This window comes from Gossypium hirsutum, chromosome D07 (genome assembly GCF_007990345.1).
Source record: "Gossypium hirsutum isolate 1008001.06 chromosome D07, Gossypium_hirsutum_v2.1, whole genome shotgun sequence".
Taxonomy (NCBI): Eukaryota; Viridiplantae; Streptophyta; class Magnoliopsida; order Malvales; family Malvaceae; genus Gossypium; species Gossypium hirsutum.
In genome coordinates this window covers 57671667-57689494 of record NC_053443.1, presented here as the reverse complement: position 1 = coordinate 57689494, position 17828 = coordinate 57671667, and the positions used below count along the sequence as shown (strand labels likewise).

Genomic DNA, 17828 nt, shown 5'->3' with positions numbered 1-17828 from the left:
CAATGGATAGTGTGGTTGTGCTCCGACGAAGATTCCAACCGGTTGAGCCTTCTGATGATCTACAAAACAAGACAAATAACTATATAAGCAACTAGTGCTTAGTAAGCTCGTATAAAGGAAACTTAAACTTACCGAACAATTTAAATTAAAAAACCAAACCTATTTTCATCATGTCATATGCCAAACTTCCTTTCCTATATACACCACCTCATAAGGTTAGTAAGTATAACATTACATGTAAGTTCCAAGTAAATCATGGCATATATATAATAAGCATTTAAGCTTTCTATATCATCCGTCACATATATATATCCATTATACATTATTCTAATTTGAATCCACATAGTTAGTAGATGATAAGTAAACATAACTTTTATGGAACATAACATATATTAAGAAATAAATTCCATGCAAATTTTAACCCATCACATGATAAATTTTCATCATTTTCATTTCATATATGCATATCCATCATTCCATTTCATATGAACATTAGTAGCATTAAGTTTTTATACATGTCTTTCCATTAACCTTTACTTACCCGTTTAACCGTATAGAATAACATTGGATACTTCGGAACACCTTTCCATATAACCATAACCTTTTCAATAATGCTCACACGAGCTGTGAAATGGGCTTGCTCACACGAGCTGTGGGTCGGGATGTTAGCTACATGATGCTACTCACAAAAGCTGTAGAGAATCCACAACAAATGTAGGACCTCGGCCATCGGTAAAACATCCAGGACCAGCACCTAAAACATATAATCCCTAATGACATATCATTTGTATCCTAAGTGTTCATAAGGTTCAAACGAGTCTCTTTCCATATCCTTATCCGTGACCTTCATTTTCACATTAACATTTCAATATTTTTTCATGAAATTCACATTTTCCATACTTAACTTTAATTCTCTTTTCAATATAATATCTCATATAACCATTCATGAAATTTACATGTTCCTAAATTCATCACTAACTCACTTTAATCATTAAATTCAATTAACCATGTAATACATGATAATCAATTCACTTACCTTAATTATTTAATAGCAATTAACAATTTTACCATTAATGAATGATTCAATATATGAACTTACTTGAACTCATAACAACTTCTAATACAATCAGACCATTATTCTGCTACTTTGACTTTTTCGCAATTTGTGTCTGTTCAAGTTATTTCTTGACCTAGATAAATATTTTTATTCAATTAACTCCATTTCAGCATTTAAAATAATCAATTTAACTTATAGCCCTTGATAATAAAAATTCATGAAATTGCCCTCAAATTTTACCTTTTATGCAATTTAGTCCTTAAACTTGAAACTTACAATATCACCATTTTAAACCATAAATCATGCTAGCCGATTTTCATCTAATCATACAACAACCCATATTTATCATCAATTTACAATATTTTCCTTAAATTTTACCATTTTCATAAATAAGTCCACAAACCTTAAAATCATCAAAATTACATAACAAAATATGTCTATTTAACAACCAACCTTAACAATCTACCAAAAAAATCAAAAACATATCAAATTCACCCATGGCATAGTTTATAACATTGAAAATTTTTACAATTTGACCCCCAGGTTAGCTAGATTAAGCTTATACGAGCTAAAAAACATAAAAATAACTAAAAACAGAAACTAAAATCACTCACATGCAAGGAGGAATTCAGACCGAGGCTTCAATTTTTCTCCCAAAATACATTCGGCTGGTAAAAATAACAAATTGGAGAAGATGACACTATTTCATCTGTTGTTTAACATAATTTATCACCTAATTACCATTTTGCCCTTATGTCATTAACTTATAAAATGACAAAAATATGCCCATAATTGTCCACTACTAATGTATATGGTATAATAACCCACTAAGTCCTTTAATTAATATTTCATAGTCATTTGACCCCTTTAAGATATATAATTCAACTTTTGTATCTTTTACGATTTAGTCTTTTTCAATTAATTAACTATCTAAACATTAAAATTTCTTAACCAAATTTTAATATGACCCTAATAGAACTCCGTAAATATTTTGTTAAAATATTTAATAAAATATTTACGGGCTCTGTTTATAGAAACGAGGTCTCGATACCTCATTTTCTAAATCCAATTGACTTTAGGGACACACGACTTAAACTTACTTATTCATTCAAATAACATAATTTACCATATCGAAATCAAATATAATACAATATTTGACTTGTAAAGATTAAATAATAATCTTTACGGACTCACTTGTCGGATTTGTGGTTCCAAAATTACTGTTTTCGACACCACTGAGAAACGGATTGTTACAAGCATGCATTCAATAGGTCACTTTATAACTTGTCTTAGACCTAAGAGGAAACAAGTGGTACACCAGAATACTAATTATATATGCTAGCTGTCAAGCAATAACGACGTTAGCTAAACTTGGTACAAAAGCAAGCCACAATTTATCTTTCCTCGTGTGCTCCAAGAATAACTTGAATCTCTTAGAAAATAATGATTGCTCTATTATTGTAGAACATTTTACATATGCCTTCGTTGATTATTATGACTCAATCAACAAATGAAATTTTCGACATGTGTAACCTAACCGAATTAGATACTACAATGAGAACTTAGTTAGAAAAAAATACTAGAAGTTTTTTGGTCCATGAGAACAAATGTGATATGTACCCTAGAAAGTGCACTACTTAGTCTAGCAACAAAAATTATTGATAAATTTATAGGGAACCTCATTCCTAAAAGATGTCAATGGAAGCAACAAACTCAAAAGACAATGCAAGACATCCTCACCAATTAAAAAAAAAGACCCTTAACAATAACTAGTATCACTTAATAGATACAACCAAGTCGAACGACTTGACTTCCATAGCTTTGCTCTCATATAATTGATAGAGCCAAATTCCTCAAAGGATGCATATACATCATATGAATAACTCTAGTAGATCATCTATCAAAAGATGCTTAAACGACCAAAGTATCACATCTAACAAACATTTTGACGCATGCCTTTACCAAGCCCATCTATAACCATCCTTGTACCCAAATGAGGAGCAAGTGTTATAGATCAATCAAAAAACAACCTTAGGGACCAATCATAAGTGTCACATATATCAATCTCTTCATAGAGGTTCACCTCAGTTCATTTAATCTCATATTCTCTACTATCTTACATTCTTTATTACAAAGCTTCCTCGTTTCGGTACTCCTTAACTTACCATTGCCTTACAAGGAAAAAAACACATGAACCCAAGTCCAATTCACTGCCAAATATACAAAAACAAAACGCAAACAACTTACACATCTTTTATTATAATTCATGCAATATATATGAAAGTGGGTATACCATGAGAAATAGGTGGAGTTGATTCATATACGCAAGAGTGGTATGAGGCATGGGATTTTCATGGGCACCCCCATAATTAGGGCCACAAGTTCTCATGAAGAAATGGACCCCAAAAAGAAGAAAGCTAACAAGCCTTTTCCATGCTCCCACCACCACTACTATTTTTGTCCACTTGGGTTGCCTTGGACTTTGCTTTTTCAATAACCTTTAAACTATAATATATAAATATTTTTGGCTCTTCTTTTTCACAAGAATATTCGCCACTTTTTAAATTTTTTTTTCCCGATATTCGTGTATATATCCATTGCCTTATTCTAGTACGAGTGGCCACATTCATAGTCAACTTTTTCTTTAGAGAAAATTTATTGAAAATATGGTTGTATGAATTGGAGAATCCAAACCCTTTTTTAAGTTGGCTACCTCCTCCATTTTTGAATCGACAAACTCCTGTTTGCTTCTTAATTTTCCATGATTTGAGAGATTTTGATTTACTTTTCAACACTTTTGAGGAGATTAAATAGGAAATTGCACTAAATATGGTTAAAAACCATAATCTTAACACTACAATTAAAAGACAGAAGAGCCAAAAAAGAAAAACAAGGGTCCGCGCAGCAAACGGAGGCGCCAAATTTCGAGGGTGGGTTCTTTAGAGGAAAGAACAATCAATAAACAGTTGGTGTGGCGTCTCGACGTTGTGGGGGAATTCTCTCTTCTTCTTAAAATTTTCCTTGAATTCTCTAGTTTAAAAGGGGAAAAAAACCAATACCCATTTTTTTGTTTTTTGCTTTCTATTCATTGATTCATTTGGTTATGGTCAGTTTCACGTTTTAAACACCAAAAAGAGAAGAACCCAGATTCAGATTTTGCCTTATTTTGTTGTGAGTATTGAAATGTTCCTTTTTTCTTATTGTTTTTTTAGTTTAATTCTCTGTGATTTGGGTTTTGTTTTGCCATGAGTAGAGATGAAAATGTTCATATATATATACGTATTTCTTTTGGTTTCTGAATTATTTTAATGCAAAACTTGGATCCAAAATGAGTTTTTTAAGAAGAAATTAAAGGATTAGATGCATTAAAAAGTTTGGTCAGTTGGCCTGATTATCTTTGTTTTTCATTGCTTCTTGATATTGCAGAGGGGATTATAATGGCTGCTAGTATAGCTTATGTAGGTGGTCATTTGCAATATGGGGTGAACTTTTGCATGGGGCAAAGTTATAAACAAGCTATTTGGGTCCCTAGTGTGACATTCAATGGATGCCTACAAAGAGAACTGTCATGGTATTTGTTAAGAATCTTAATTTTAGTCTATTTAGTTTCTAATTATATCTATGTATGATTGGTGCTTTTGTGAAGAATCTTATTTTTATTGTAGAGTTTTAAGTTTTCAACAAAGCTTCTTATTTATATCTATGGATTCTTTTTGGGAGATTTTTCCAGGTCATGTGGTGTATCCAAGTTTCTGCAGATCCGTAAGTGTAATTTGTTTCAATCTCGAACGAATGAGAATTGGAAGTCCTTTGGGACAGTCATCACTTCTGCTTACTTAAGAGATGGTTCAACAAAGTATTTCGATTTTGCTGTCATTGGTAGCGGTGTTGCAGGTCTTCGTTACGCTCTTGAAGTTGCGAAACATGGATCTGTTGCGATTATCACTAAGGCTGAGCCTCATGAGAGTAATACGAACTATGCACAAGGTGGTGTTAGTGCAGTCCTGTGTCCATCTGATTCTGTAGAGAGTCACATGCAGGATACAATTGTAGCAGGAGCTTATCTTTGCGATGAGGAGACTGTCAAAGTTAGTTCCGGGATTCTTTCTTTTAATTAGCAGGTTTTCGTCATCGATCCTGACTGAGGTTCTGGTCTATTTGTTCAGGTTGTCTGTACTGAAGGACCTGATAGAATCCGAGAATTGATTGCAATGGGTGCTTCGTTTGACCATGGTGATGATGGAAATTTGCATCTGGCAAGGGAAGGGGGTCATTCTCATCACCGAATTGTTCATGCTGCCGATATGACTGGACGAGAGATTGAACGGGCTTTACTCGAGGCAGTTGTCAATGATCCTAATATTTCTGTCTTCAAACACCATTTCGCAATCGATTTGCTTACTTCCCAGGTTCATATCCGCCCCATTTGGTGTCGATAACTATAACCTATATTGAGACTTGTATAACATTGTGCTAAAACGAAAGCCTTGATGGTTTGCAGGATGGTTCCGACACGGTTTGTCATGGCATTGATGCTTTAAATACTGAAACGCAAGAGGTGAAAACATGGTTTTATCTTAATAATCTTTTTCTACTTTCATTTAGTATTATTTTCTGAATATATTTCATGTATGTAACTCGAAAATAATTGTTTTTTGTTTTCTTTTCTTTCCACTGGCTCTTGCAGGTTGTCCGCTTCATTTCAAAGGTAACTTTACTCGCATCCGGTGGTGCAGGACATATCTATCCTTCAACAACAAATCCTCTGGTACTCTGTTGTTTCGAGTTTTCCCTTCATTTCATTGTTTCCCTTGTTTGTTGCTTTATCACTCAAACTAGTGCTTATATAGGTGGCGACTGGGGACGGGATGGCTATGGCACATCGAGCTCAAGCTGTGATTTCCAACATGGAGTGAGTCATAATCATCTATGTGATTAATTTGTTTTTCTGAATTTTGATATAAAAGATACAATGTAGTTCATAATACGTAATGGAGTTGTTTTTGATTCTTTGTATTAGATGAGATCATCTTTTGGTTTATGATATACAAATGGATTTGGGTTGTTGGAGTTTCTTTGACTGTTTTTATGGAACTATTGTTTCTCAGGTTCGTGCAATTTCATCCAACAGCCTTGGCTGATGAAGGTCTTCCTATCAAGCCAAAGAAAACTCGAGAAAACTCATTTCTTATTACCGAAGCTGTAAGAGGTGATGGAGGCATCCTTTACAATTTAAGCATGGAACGGTTTATGCCTTTGTACGATGAGAGAGCTGAGCTTGCTCCTAGAGATGTCGTGGCAAGAAGTATTGATGATCAACTCAAAAAGCGTAATGAGAAGTATGTGTTGCTTGATATAAGTCATAAACCGAGAGAAAAGATCCTCTCCCACTTCCCGAACATAGCTAATGAATGCCTCCAACATGGCCTTGATATAACTCAGCAGCCAATTCCCGTGGTTCCTGCTGCTCATTACATGTGTGGTGGCGTGCGTGCTGGGCTCCAAGGAGAGACGGACGTGCATGGCTTGTATGCAGCTGGTGAGGTTGCATGCACAGGTTTGCATGGAGCAAATAGACTTGCTAGCAACTCATTACTTGAGGCTTTGGTTTTCGCACGAAGAGCTGTCCAGCCCTCTATCAATCACATGAAGAGTTCTAGTCTTGATCTTAGCGCTTCGAGCTTATGGACCTGTCCACTTGTCCCAAAATCACTAGGGAGTGATGTAATGCACAAAATATTAAGGATAACAAAGGAAGTGAGGAAAGAACTACAATCGATCATGTGGAAGTACGTTGGGATTGTTCGATCAACTTCAAGACTACAAGAAGCCGAGCAAAAGATTGGTAAGTTGGAAGCCAAATGGGAAACATACTTATTTGAGCACGGGTGGCAGCAAACAATGGTTGCCCTCGAGGCTTGTGAAATGAGAAACCTCTTTTGTTGCGCAAAGCTAGTGGTGAGCAGTGCCCTTGCTAGGCACGAGAGTCGTGGACTTCACTACATGACCGATTTTCCTCATTTGGAGGAAAGCAAGAGGCTACCTACAGTGATATTCCCGAGTTCCCATACAACCGGCACATGGAGTTCACGACAACTACACCAGCAGCCTATAGTTAATTCCATGGTCTGATTCTCTATTCATCTTCCAAAAATCTTGTATTTATCACATTATAGTTTATCAATTATTTCATAACTTGCATTGAAAAACCTTTGGCAAGGAAATAGATCTGCCTTTATGGCATATTTAGGACAACTTCAAAGAAAAGCTAAGGTTGTCTTTGTTTTTTCTTTCGCCCATCTTAACTGCCTACGATTCATTCCTATGGAAATAAAGAAAAGTGTTCCATTCATCTTAAAATGATCATATCATGCTTTATACCTGCAAACCATGATTGCTACGGTAAAAGTACCATGAAATCTCCTATATTAGGAGTCAGATTGCATTTTGTCTCTTTTATATTAGTATGAGGCACACATGGTAAGTCACGTGTCACTATCTGATTATTCTATTAGCTATTCTAGTTTTTAACCGTACAAATAAATAAAATTTTTAACAAAAAAAAGATCAATTTACTCTTTGATATGACATGCATGGATTAATTTACCTATTTTTTGAGTAAAAGAGATAAAATACAATTAATTCATAGTACAAAAACTTTCATAATAACCGCATCTTATCAGATTACATATTAGCCATTGTTATCTATATTGCTCCAACTTTTCATATTTTTTTAACGTATCTGTGTATGTGTATGACATCCATCTTGTACATATATTGGTACCCACTAATATCTTCTAAATATATGAAGAAATATAGAAAAATTAAACATATATTAAATACATACTTGTATCTATCACACTTAAATCTGAGTAGAATAGTTATATTTAGAAGATATTCACAGGGTATCAAGGTAAGGATAATCTTCTTGTTCCTGTTGCTTAAAGGTTCTTCAAACTTTTATTGTTGTAAATTTCCAATGCATTATCTTAATTGGTAAGCTAATTTTGAGATTCTTATACCTGCCTCCTTTTTTTACTTATGTTACTCGGACAGTGGTGAGTGTTAGAATATGGGTACATTTTCAATTTCTAGTAAAATGTTGGGTGCTATCCAATATCAGCATCGTTATCTTGATTAGACAGTTGGTCTCTTTACGTTGAAGAGGCGACAACTCTTCTGTTCTCAATGCCAGAAAACATAATTACATGGTTTTCAGGCAAGAACATGTTACAATGTCAGGAATCTGTTCCTGGAAAGATCATGTCCCCAAACCGAATGGATAAGAATACAGAACCTGGGAAAATGTGTGCAGAAATTTATGGAACAAATCCAACACATGTATTAAACAAGGCCTATTTTTGCATCGTGTCAAAGAAAAAAAAACAAATTATCTGGCCAAGGAAAGGATAGATTTCTGTACAAATTCTAGAGACCATATTCTGAGTTCAGCCTTCTATCGAGTCTTGAACAACCAGTTCTGTAAGTTGCTGAGGGTGAATCTAGAATATTGTTTTAGGGTAGAGATGAATGATAAATTTTTGGGGTCAAATTATAGATTTATCATTATATTAATTTATAATTTCATAAACTTTCAAGGAATTAAAAGGTATATTTACCATTTTTGAGGACCGAGACCACTGCATGTCCTCCTTATCTACCCCCTTGCTTCGGATATCTAACTCTCATTAACATTTTCAAAACAATATGCATTTTATCCTTCATATTAAACTTCTTGGTTCTAATAATCTTTTTTATGCATGTTGATTGTGAGTTAAGAGGTTTTGCTTGAAGGCGAATAAAGAGCTAAGTGTGAGTAGTTGATAAGTGCCTACTTGTTATACATTTTCAGTCCTTTTCCACCTCAGCTTAAGCTTATTTTGAAGTGAAATTGCTTGTGATTTAGTGTTATTCTAAGATTTTAGGGTTTAGGTTGCAGTGTAGTAAATATAGTTGTTTGGTGATGATTTTTAGTATTTTAGCATTCAGACAAATTGTTCCTGTTTAAGTAGGTGATACGGGGTTGCGCGCGGACCAAGATTGAGTTGCCAAGTCACGGGAAGTTCCTACGAAAACCCTAAACAATCAGATCTGAAACGAAACAGAAAATTAAAAGATTAGAACTTTGAATTTCCAGATCTGAAATAAAATCCCCAAATCAGTAAAGAATCAAATTGAGAATAGAAATAAGTGTTAATAAGGATTCTTGAAACCCTAAAAGAGATTGTGATTCTACCCAATTGAACACCAAGATAGTTTTCCCCAAATTTCGACAATCTAATTTCACCCAAAAAGAGTATGGAAGAACCCTAGAAATTGGGGATTTTTGGGCTGATTCCTTAAGATAGAAAAATGCTGAAAACACAATAAAAACAGAAAATAAATTAGATAAAGATTCAGCACAAGTAGAAATAAAGAAAGAATTGACAGTAAGAAATTAAAAGATAAGTCCTAAGAAGCCTTGAAATCCCGAAAGATCTCACAACTCCCTTCAAACGGCTCTAATCTCCCCTCCAAAGAATATCAATGGCAAGAAGAAGGTTGAAGATGGCTCCCACAATCAAAAGATTGTTAAAACAACTTCTAAAGAAAAATCCAAGAGAGAATTCTTGGAGAAAAACTCAAAGAGAATTCTGCACTTAAACAAATCTGAAATTTAATGTATTTGAATAGTTGTTTACAAGGTGGCCAGCCATGCCTTTAAATAGGCCTTATAACTAGTCCTAATCTAATTAGAAAACTAAAATAAAAAAACTCCTAATTATTTTAATATGGAAATTCAGTCAAAGGTCTTTTATTTGGGACTCTTGGACTGAATATAAAAATTTAAACTAAGTAAATAAATAAATAAATAATAAAAAAATAAAACTTTACAACTTGGGCCACTTTGACAATTTGGCCTGATTTTCAACTAAGTATAGGTAGATTTCTTGATTGGGCTAGGAATTTGCTTATTGGGTCTTGCCTTCAAGAATTTGGGCTCGTGATCCATCTCCTTCCGAAATTGGGTCTTTGATGCTCGTAACGGAGATCCAATGCGTGTTGGCTGCAAGATTTGGTTTCTTGGACCAAGATTTCCAAGATTTGAAATCTTGATTTTCTTGATTCTTGAAATCTCTTCGAACAGCATAATTGGGACAAAATTCGGTTTCTTGACTTTCTTGAAAACAAGAAAGTGAATCTTGATTTTCTTGATTTGAGCCCATCACCTTCTTGACCTTGGGTTAGGCCTTTGTGACTCGTATCAGTAGGAGTCAATCAGTGGTCAACGTTGTAATGAAACTAAGGTTCATGAAGGTGGAATAAGGAGTGACAACCCAATAGCTGAAGTCACGCCATGGATGCAACTAATGTTGCAATGTCGTGAAGTCTAGAGGCCAAAGAGAGGCATTGTAGTGACCATGTCACGACGTGGATCACTTGATGTCGCGATGTTTCAACACCAACTATTAGAGCCCTAACAGTTACTCAAGGGTAAAGAGTGGAAAATCAAAACTAATTCGCGAGGTTTCGAAGATGAAGTTGTGATGGTGCATGCAACTGACAAATTAATGAAGGCGACTTTGATCATTTCGCACGTTTGATGTTCAAACTCTGAATGTATGCTGGAACTTCAAGTTGATCCATGGAATGAAGTTAAACTTTGCTGAATTTCAAGTTTTTATGAAGGATCTTTCTCTTTAGTTTACTTTTAATTCTTGTTGTTAATTGTGAAATCATGATGATGAATGTAGATCAAATTGCTTTAGTTTTCACGTCTATGGTTGGGTTGTCAATGTTAAACTGATGAGATGTTTGGTTGATTGACTTAGTTGATGAGCTTAACATGTTTTTCCTTCTCAACTTAAAACATGCATTTAGGTTAGGGAAAATTAAAGATAGAAATTAATCGGGATTAAGTCAATCAACTTTATCAGAATCGAGAAATTCGATATATGTTGAATCTAGAGGCCAGAGTTGCAATAGAATGGTAAACCTTAAGATTCGAAGTGAGTTAAGAGACCGTGGAGATTTAGGGCTTACAACTGTATGTTGAATCAATTTAAAATTCCACTCCATAGTTGTTAGGTGGATAAATCAATCACTACCATAGCTTGTTGAAAAAAAAATATTAATTGAGAGTGTTTTGTTAGTGTTTAGAGTTCTCTTAAGTGTCTTAATGTACTGATAATGATTTTCTTTCGATTAGGCCAATAATTCTATGTTGGAGTCGATTGATAATTTGCTCCACTAGTAGTCGGGTATTGCAAACAATTCGAGGATAATAATTCCTTTAAGAGTATTAAGTTGCAAAAAATATAAAAGTGACTATGTGTGCATACAAATACAAATTCATATATCAAGCTCGAAATTCTCCCCAGCTTGAAGTTGGAATTTTTCTTTTGATTCTTGATAGAAGTTCATTCAGTTTGACGCTCTTACTAAAAGTCAAATCTATGGATTGGGCAGATACAAAAATGATTCTGATTTCAATGTCACGAATTTGAACGTTATAATAAATACCGGCTCTAATTCTTTCACTTATCTTCTGAAACAAAATCCGTTTAACACACTATAAAAAATAAATATGATAATATTATACAAAAAAGAAATCATTATTATTCCAATATATTGTTACAGCATAAATTACTAACATATAAATATATAACATCAAATTTCTCAACCAAAATTTATAAACAAAGTAATTATCTACTTGAACTAAATTAGGTTATTAGCTTGAGTTTTCAACTTATGCTGCAGCAATTACGAATTTTGTTCAAGCAAATGACTAAAACGACTTTAAAATTTTAACATTAATACTCTTCTCCTCAGCCTTCAAATTTAACCCTGAAAAACTTCTCCATATCATCTCTAGTTTGTACCATTGGATATGAAATATATTTTAAAATGTTGGAAAATATTGAACATAGACTATTTTTTTTGAAAAATTATGTTTGAAATTTCCGACAAAAAACACTTTTAACAAAAAAAAAACATTTTATTGAAAAATTATCTTAAGATTCTTGAGGATAAAAACCATCAAATTTTCTCAATTTTTCAGATTTCAATCCAACAACTGTATTTTTTGCTTTAAAAAAATTGATCAAGCAACTCAAATTAAAAAACCTTCAACCTTAAACGGTGGTAGATGTTGTTGTGGCATCCCGCAGGGCAAAAAGCATGCCCTACATAACACGTTTTATAATGAAAGCATGTCTTACATTGCATAATTTTGCCCTGTAGGCACTACATCAACAGAAGTCACTTTCTGCTAGACGCACTTTTGTCACGTGTCGGTATGTCAAATCAAAATCAACTTATTTTCTTAAATAATCGAAAAACAGACATATTTCCCTTTTATTTTCTCAAATTTGACATTTATATCTAATTTTGCCAACAAAAGATACTACTACAAGTGAAACTTTTTTTTATATAATACTAGGGGTAAAGAATGTGGCCAACATTGTTTAAACTCGTGCCAAATGAACATCTAACAAAAACTTTGATCACCACTTCATTTAAGTCAAAACATTAAAAACAAAATTTAATAAACTGAAATCAAATATAAAAAATGAAATACAAATATGAATTATCAAAACTTTCATTTTTTTTAATTATAAAAAAACTGAAACTAGTTTAAATCCAACTTTTAAGTCTAGAATTCAAATTTTTTATAACTTAGTCTCAGCTTGATAGAATTACACCATTGAGAACAAGCCATTCGGTGATCTTTTTCTAGTCTTTTTCCCCGTAAATAAGGGGGAGGATGCCAACATGTGGCGGTAAACATCGAGTTAATTAAATTATTAGTAAATTTATATTTTTATCGTTTAGTTTTAAAATTTTATAAAATGACGATTAAATTATCCAAAAAAATTCATTTAAGTTATTGGCAATTAAAATTTTTTTTGTATGGCCTTGCCCTATTTGTATTGCATGTACCGATTGAAAGTTCTAATTTCACTTCTCTTTTATAGTTCTTTTTTGTTTTTTAGGAAACAACTTTATAACACCATGAATTTATAAACTAAAATCCCAAAAGCTTTTTTCTTTGTTCTCCAATACTGCTTATTAAATCGACTTGAATATAATGCATGTATTGCTGAATTCTAGCTTGAAACTTACTAATTTAAATTTTTGAAAAATAATTTAACTAATCACGTGAATAATTTTTTAAATAATTTAATGACTTAAATAAAAATTTTCTAAAATTATTTAAAAATAATTATCTTTGGAAAATGTAGATAGACCATGGTCTTATTAATGTCACCTATAGCAGAAAGTAAAGTAAACAACAGTTCTTTCAAATTTCAAAGAAAAAGCTAATGGGCCATATGGACCACCACCATGGCTGATGCTTTAAAGTTCAAAGAAATGGTGATAGATTTCTGTCTTTTTCTAATCAATGGCTGAAACCCATAATTAAAACCATCACAAACATCTCATTTTCACCCTTCACACTAAAAAAAAAAGCTAGAGTTTTAAGTAAGTAAGATGATAATGGAGGAGCACTGGAAACTGGTTTATGTGATTGGGATTTTGGCTTTAGGATTTGCAGTGAAAAGCAATGCTGATGGTTCAATCTCATGTGGGTTTCCAGCCATATATAACTTTGGGGATTCAAATTCAGACACTGGTGGAATCTCAGCGACCTTAAATGAAATTCTACCACCAAATGGTGAAACCTTCTTTGGACATCCCGCCGGCAGAGCCTCCGATGGCCGACTCATTATAGATTTCATAGGCAAGTTTTCTTTTATTCAAGAAATATCTATGGCTTCTTCGAATTTACATCATTTTGTTTTTGTTTCTTTTTGCAGCTGAGGGTATTAAGTTACCATATCTTAGTGCATATATGGACTCAATTGGGACAAATTTCAGGCATGGTGCTAATTTTGCAACCGGTGGTTCATCAGTTAGACCACCTGGTTTTAGTCCATTCAATCTTGGGATTCAGATTTCACAATTCATTCAATTCAAAGCTCGTACCACTACTCTCTATAATCAGCTCAGCCTCAATAGTAAGTTTTATGCCTTCCATCTGTTTGCTTTTTTTGCACAAAGAGACCATAATTTTGAAACAGGTAATACTGATACATCATGGATGTTATATGGCAATGCCGTATATTAACTTTTCCTTTAAGATTTGGGTTTGGAGCTTGGGAACGGTTCACCCCGGTCTAGTGTAAGGATGAGCGAAGAGCCGTAAGACCGGGGTTTGAAGTATGATAGAGAATGGGGGAGAAGAGGATGAGTGAAATCTCAAAAGAATAGGGTTCTACTATAGGAAGGAGGTTTGAAGTATGATAGAGAATGGGGGAGAAGAGGATGAGTGAAATCTCAAAAGATGGGGTTATGCCGTGGAGAATGAGATGGAAAAAGGTGGGAGAGGAGACCCCTTTTCCTCGGCCTTTTTAGGTATGTATAGGGATCTGATTCGCTATTATGTGCAGGGTGGTTGTAAGGTATAGAACATATTTATGTATAACGAAGTGTTACATTTGATATGAAATGCATGAGTCTTTAAACATGATTTGCTCATATTTGGGGTAAAAGTAGTATGGATGTTATTGTACTAAGAGTTGGATTGCAATTTGCTTCTACTAAAAAAATGGATAAAATAGTCTTTATATGTTAGATTAAAGAGTAAATTAATTTTTCTTTTAAAAATTTCATCTATTTTTATTGTTAGAAACTAGTTGCACACCATCATGATCTACCCGTGGCACGACAGGTGCTATTGTCTAGTTATTTCGTCAACCAGTTAATTTTTAACCGTACAAATGAATGAAACTTTTAACACAAAAGACTAATTTGCTTTTTTGATGTAATGTTTGCGGATTAATTTGCTTATTTTTAATAGAGAGAGGTCAGATGTAATCTGATTACTAATATAAGGAGCTCTGTAATACTTTAACCCCATATTTGGATACGAGTGTTGAGTATACATGTTTATTTTTTCATGTTTTTCTGTCTCTTTAAAGGGCGGTATCCCTATACCCTTATAAAATATAAGCATAAAGCTGAAATGAATACTTTAAAATAAGTGGGATTAACATAGGATGGTGAAATTAGAACCCAAATGTACTGGATGCTCAACTTATAAAGGTGTATCTTAGGAACCAATTGGATTAAGTCTGGATTCCCTTAATTTTTATACATCATTTTTATGTGGTAGAATATTTAAGGGTGCAACTTTTATGAAGTTATATATTCTTTAATATTTCCACGGATTCTATTAGAAATTGATTTCTTTTTTTTTTTAATTAATTTTTCTTGGTGAATTCTGTAATCAGGAAGAATCCCTTTATCCATTAGCAATCTACCAAGGCCTGCAGAATTCTCACAAGCTTTATACACATTTGATATTGGACAAAATGATCTTGGTCATGGTTTCCAAACCATGTCGGAGAAACAAGTTCGAGATTCAATTCCCGATATCGTAGGCGAGTTGTCCAAAGCTATTCATGTAAGTTTTTCAGTTTCGGTTTGAAATAGATTTGCATGTTGGATATGACTATGGTCAAATTTTAAGTTTTTCCATACATTTGGAGGATCCTAGGAGGGGTCATATCTCCTTATCCATGCATCGGACACTAATACTCCAAGAAAAATGAAAGCTGGAATAACATAGGCTCTATAGCTTTATCAAGCAAGCTAGAGCAGTTTGATTTTTATCTCAAACTCAATGAAAGCTCGACTCAAACTTTGATCCTTGCGTTTCTTAATTACTGCTTTAGCTCAGCTTTGAGGTATATTGGACAATGCATAGTCGAAGCAAATAATTACCATAACCTGTGTTGGTTTCAGATACTATACAATGAAGGGGCAAGGTTCTTTTGGATACATAATACAGGTCCCCTTGGTTGTTTGCCATATAATGTTATATATGGCAAAAAGCCCGGAAACGTCGACAAAAACGGATGCGTGAAGGCCCAAAATGAGGCAGCCATGGAGTTCAACAAGCAACTTAAAAACAAGATAACATGGTTAAGAACTCAACTTCCTTTTGCCAAATTCACCTATGTTGATGTTTATTCAGCTAAATATGATCTTATCAGCAACGCCAAGAAACTAGGTAAAAACATCTCATATTTGGATTTAAATACGAGTGTTGGATATGAACATGTTGCATTACTTTTACTCTTCATTTTACTTGAAGTATATGTATTCAACACGGTAAAAGTATCATGGAGGCTTTTATATTGGGAGTCGAATTGTATTTTGCCCTATCTACTAAATTGGGCAAACTAATCTTTGTACGTTAGTTCAAAGATCAAACCGACCCTTATGTTAAAAATTCCTTCAAAGATCAAACCGACTCTTATGTTAAAAATTTCATCCATTTCTACTGTTAAAAATTAGACTATGCATATCAGTACGAGCTACATGTGGCTCACCACTTGTCATTGTCTGATCATTCTATCAATCACGTCAGTTTTTAACAGTACAAATGAATGAAATTTTTAACTAAGCTCTTTGATCTAAAGTACATCGACTAATTTGCTCAATTTTTTAGTAGAGAAGGCGAAATGCAATCTGACTTCTAGTACAGGATCTCCATGATACTCTTATCTATTCAACACCCATATAAACTTGAAAAGAAATTGTACATATCCATGTTGGAGGTAAATTTACCATGAAGGTTATTATACTAGGAGTCGGATTGTATTTTGTTCTCTCTACTAAAAAAATTGACAAATTTGTCTTTGTATGCTAGATTAAAAAGTAAATTGGTCATTCTGTTAAAATTTTATCTATTTTTATTGTTACAAATTACGCTTTGTACGTCGGAATGAGGTACAAGTGACATGCCATATGTCACAGTTTGATTATTTTGTCAACCACGCTAGTTTTTCACAGGACAAATGGATGAAATTTTTAACAGAAATGATTTGATCTAATGTATAGGAATTAATTTAACTCATTTTTTAGCAAAAAAATAAAATGCAATCCAACTTCTAGTAAAAGGATTCTGATTGTACTTTTACCCCATGTCGGACATATGTATTATGTAGACAGCTGCTATATTACTGCAATATTTGTTGATATGGGCAGGTTTTGTCGATCCATTTAATTTTTGCTGTGGAAGCTTTTATGGATACCATATAAATTGCGGGAAAAAAGCGATAGTGAATGGCACAGTTTATGGGAACCCATGTGATCATCCATCAAACCACATTAGTTGGGATGGCATACATTACTCTGAGACCGCTAGTATGTTGGTTTCAAATCGCATTCTCAATGGCTCCTTATCTGATCCTCCTGTTTCAATTCAAGATGCTTGTCATCATCAAACAGATATATGATGATGATGATGAACCGATGATATCTACAATCCTTGTTAGTTTCTAAATTTTCAGATTTATGATTAGATTAAATTTTGAGTTTTGTAATTTTACAAGGTAAAAAAGCGACAAAAACACATCAATTAAATTTTTGAACTCTCAAATTGCATCAATTCAATTTTTTGATCAACGTTTTTTGTTGTAATGGATGTTGAGATGATGGTTTATATAAACTATAGTTGTTGATGTAGTAATATCATGTCAGCAAAATTTAAAGAAATAAAAATAATATATTTAAAAGGTTTTAAATCTAAAATGAACTTGGATAATAATTCATTCAAGCTCATTTTAGAAGTAATATTTGTTTAAAAATAATTAAAAATAATAATTAGTAAAAATAAATAGTAATTATTTAAAAAAGATATCTTTTTAATTTTTTAATTAGTAGTAATAAATGGTTTTGTTTAGTAGCAAAGCATTGAATCATATCATATATATCATAC

General features: G+C 33.3%; 2 protein-coding genes across 4 annotated transcripts; both read left to right on the top strand.

Annotated features, from left to right (window-relative positions):
• The first annotated feature begins 3460 nt into the window (after positions 1-3460).
• On the top strand, positions 3461-7409 carry LOC107926544 (L-aspartate oxidase, chloroplastic). 3 transcript variants are annotated; one of them, XM_016857425.2, is made up of 9 exons: positions 3461-4044; positions 4169-4228; positions 4484-4628; positions 4788-5145; positions 5224-5466; positions 5559-5615; positions 5745-5825; positions 5908-5969; positions 6166-7409. In XM_016857425.2, exons 3-9 carry the CDS (start codon positions 4495-4497, stop codon positions 7187-7189), a joined length of 1959 nt encoding a protein of 652 aa, XP_016712914.2. In that variant the 5' UTR covers positions 3461-4044; positions 4169-4228; positions 4484-4494; the 3' UTR covers positions 7190-7409. The 3 variants fall into 3 exon arrangements, with proteins under 3 accessions (XP_016712914.2, XP_016712916.2, XP_016712915.2); XM_016857427.2 differs by lacking the exon at positions 4169-4228 and having other exon boundaries at positions 3461-3987; XM_016857426.2 differs by lacking the exon at positions 4169-4228.
• A 5912-nt stretch (positions 7410-13321) lies between these two features.
• LOC107926559 (GDSL esterase/lipase At3g27950) lies at positions 13322-17481 on the top strand. Its single transcript, XM_016857443.2, has 5 exons — positions 13322-13781; positions 13858-14058; positions 15334-15506; positions 15848-16115; positions 17096-17481. The coding sequence occupies exons 1-5, from the start codon at positions 13532-13534 to the stop codon at positions 17344-17346; spliced, it is 1143 nt and encodes a 380-aa protein (XP_016712932.1). The 5' UTR covers positions 13322-13531; the 3' UTR covers positions 17347-17481.
• Positions 17482-17828: the final 347 nt, after the last annotated feature.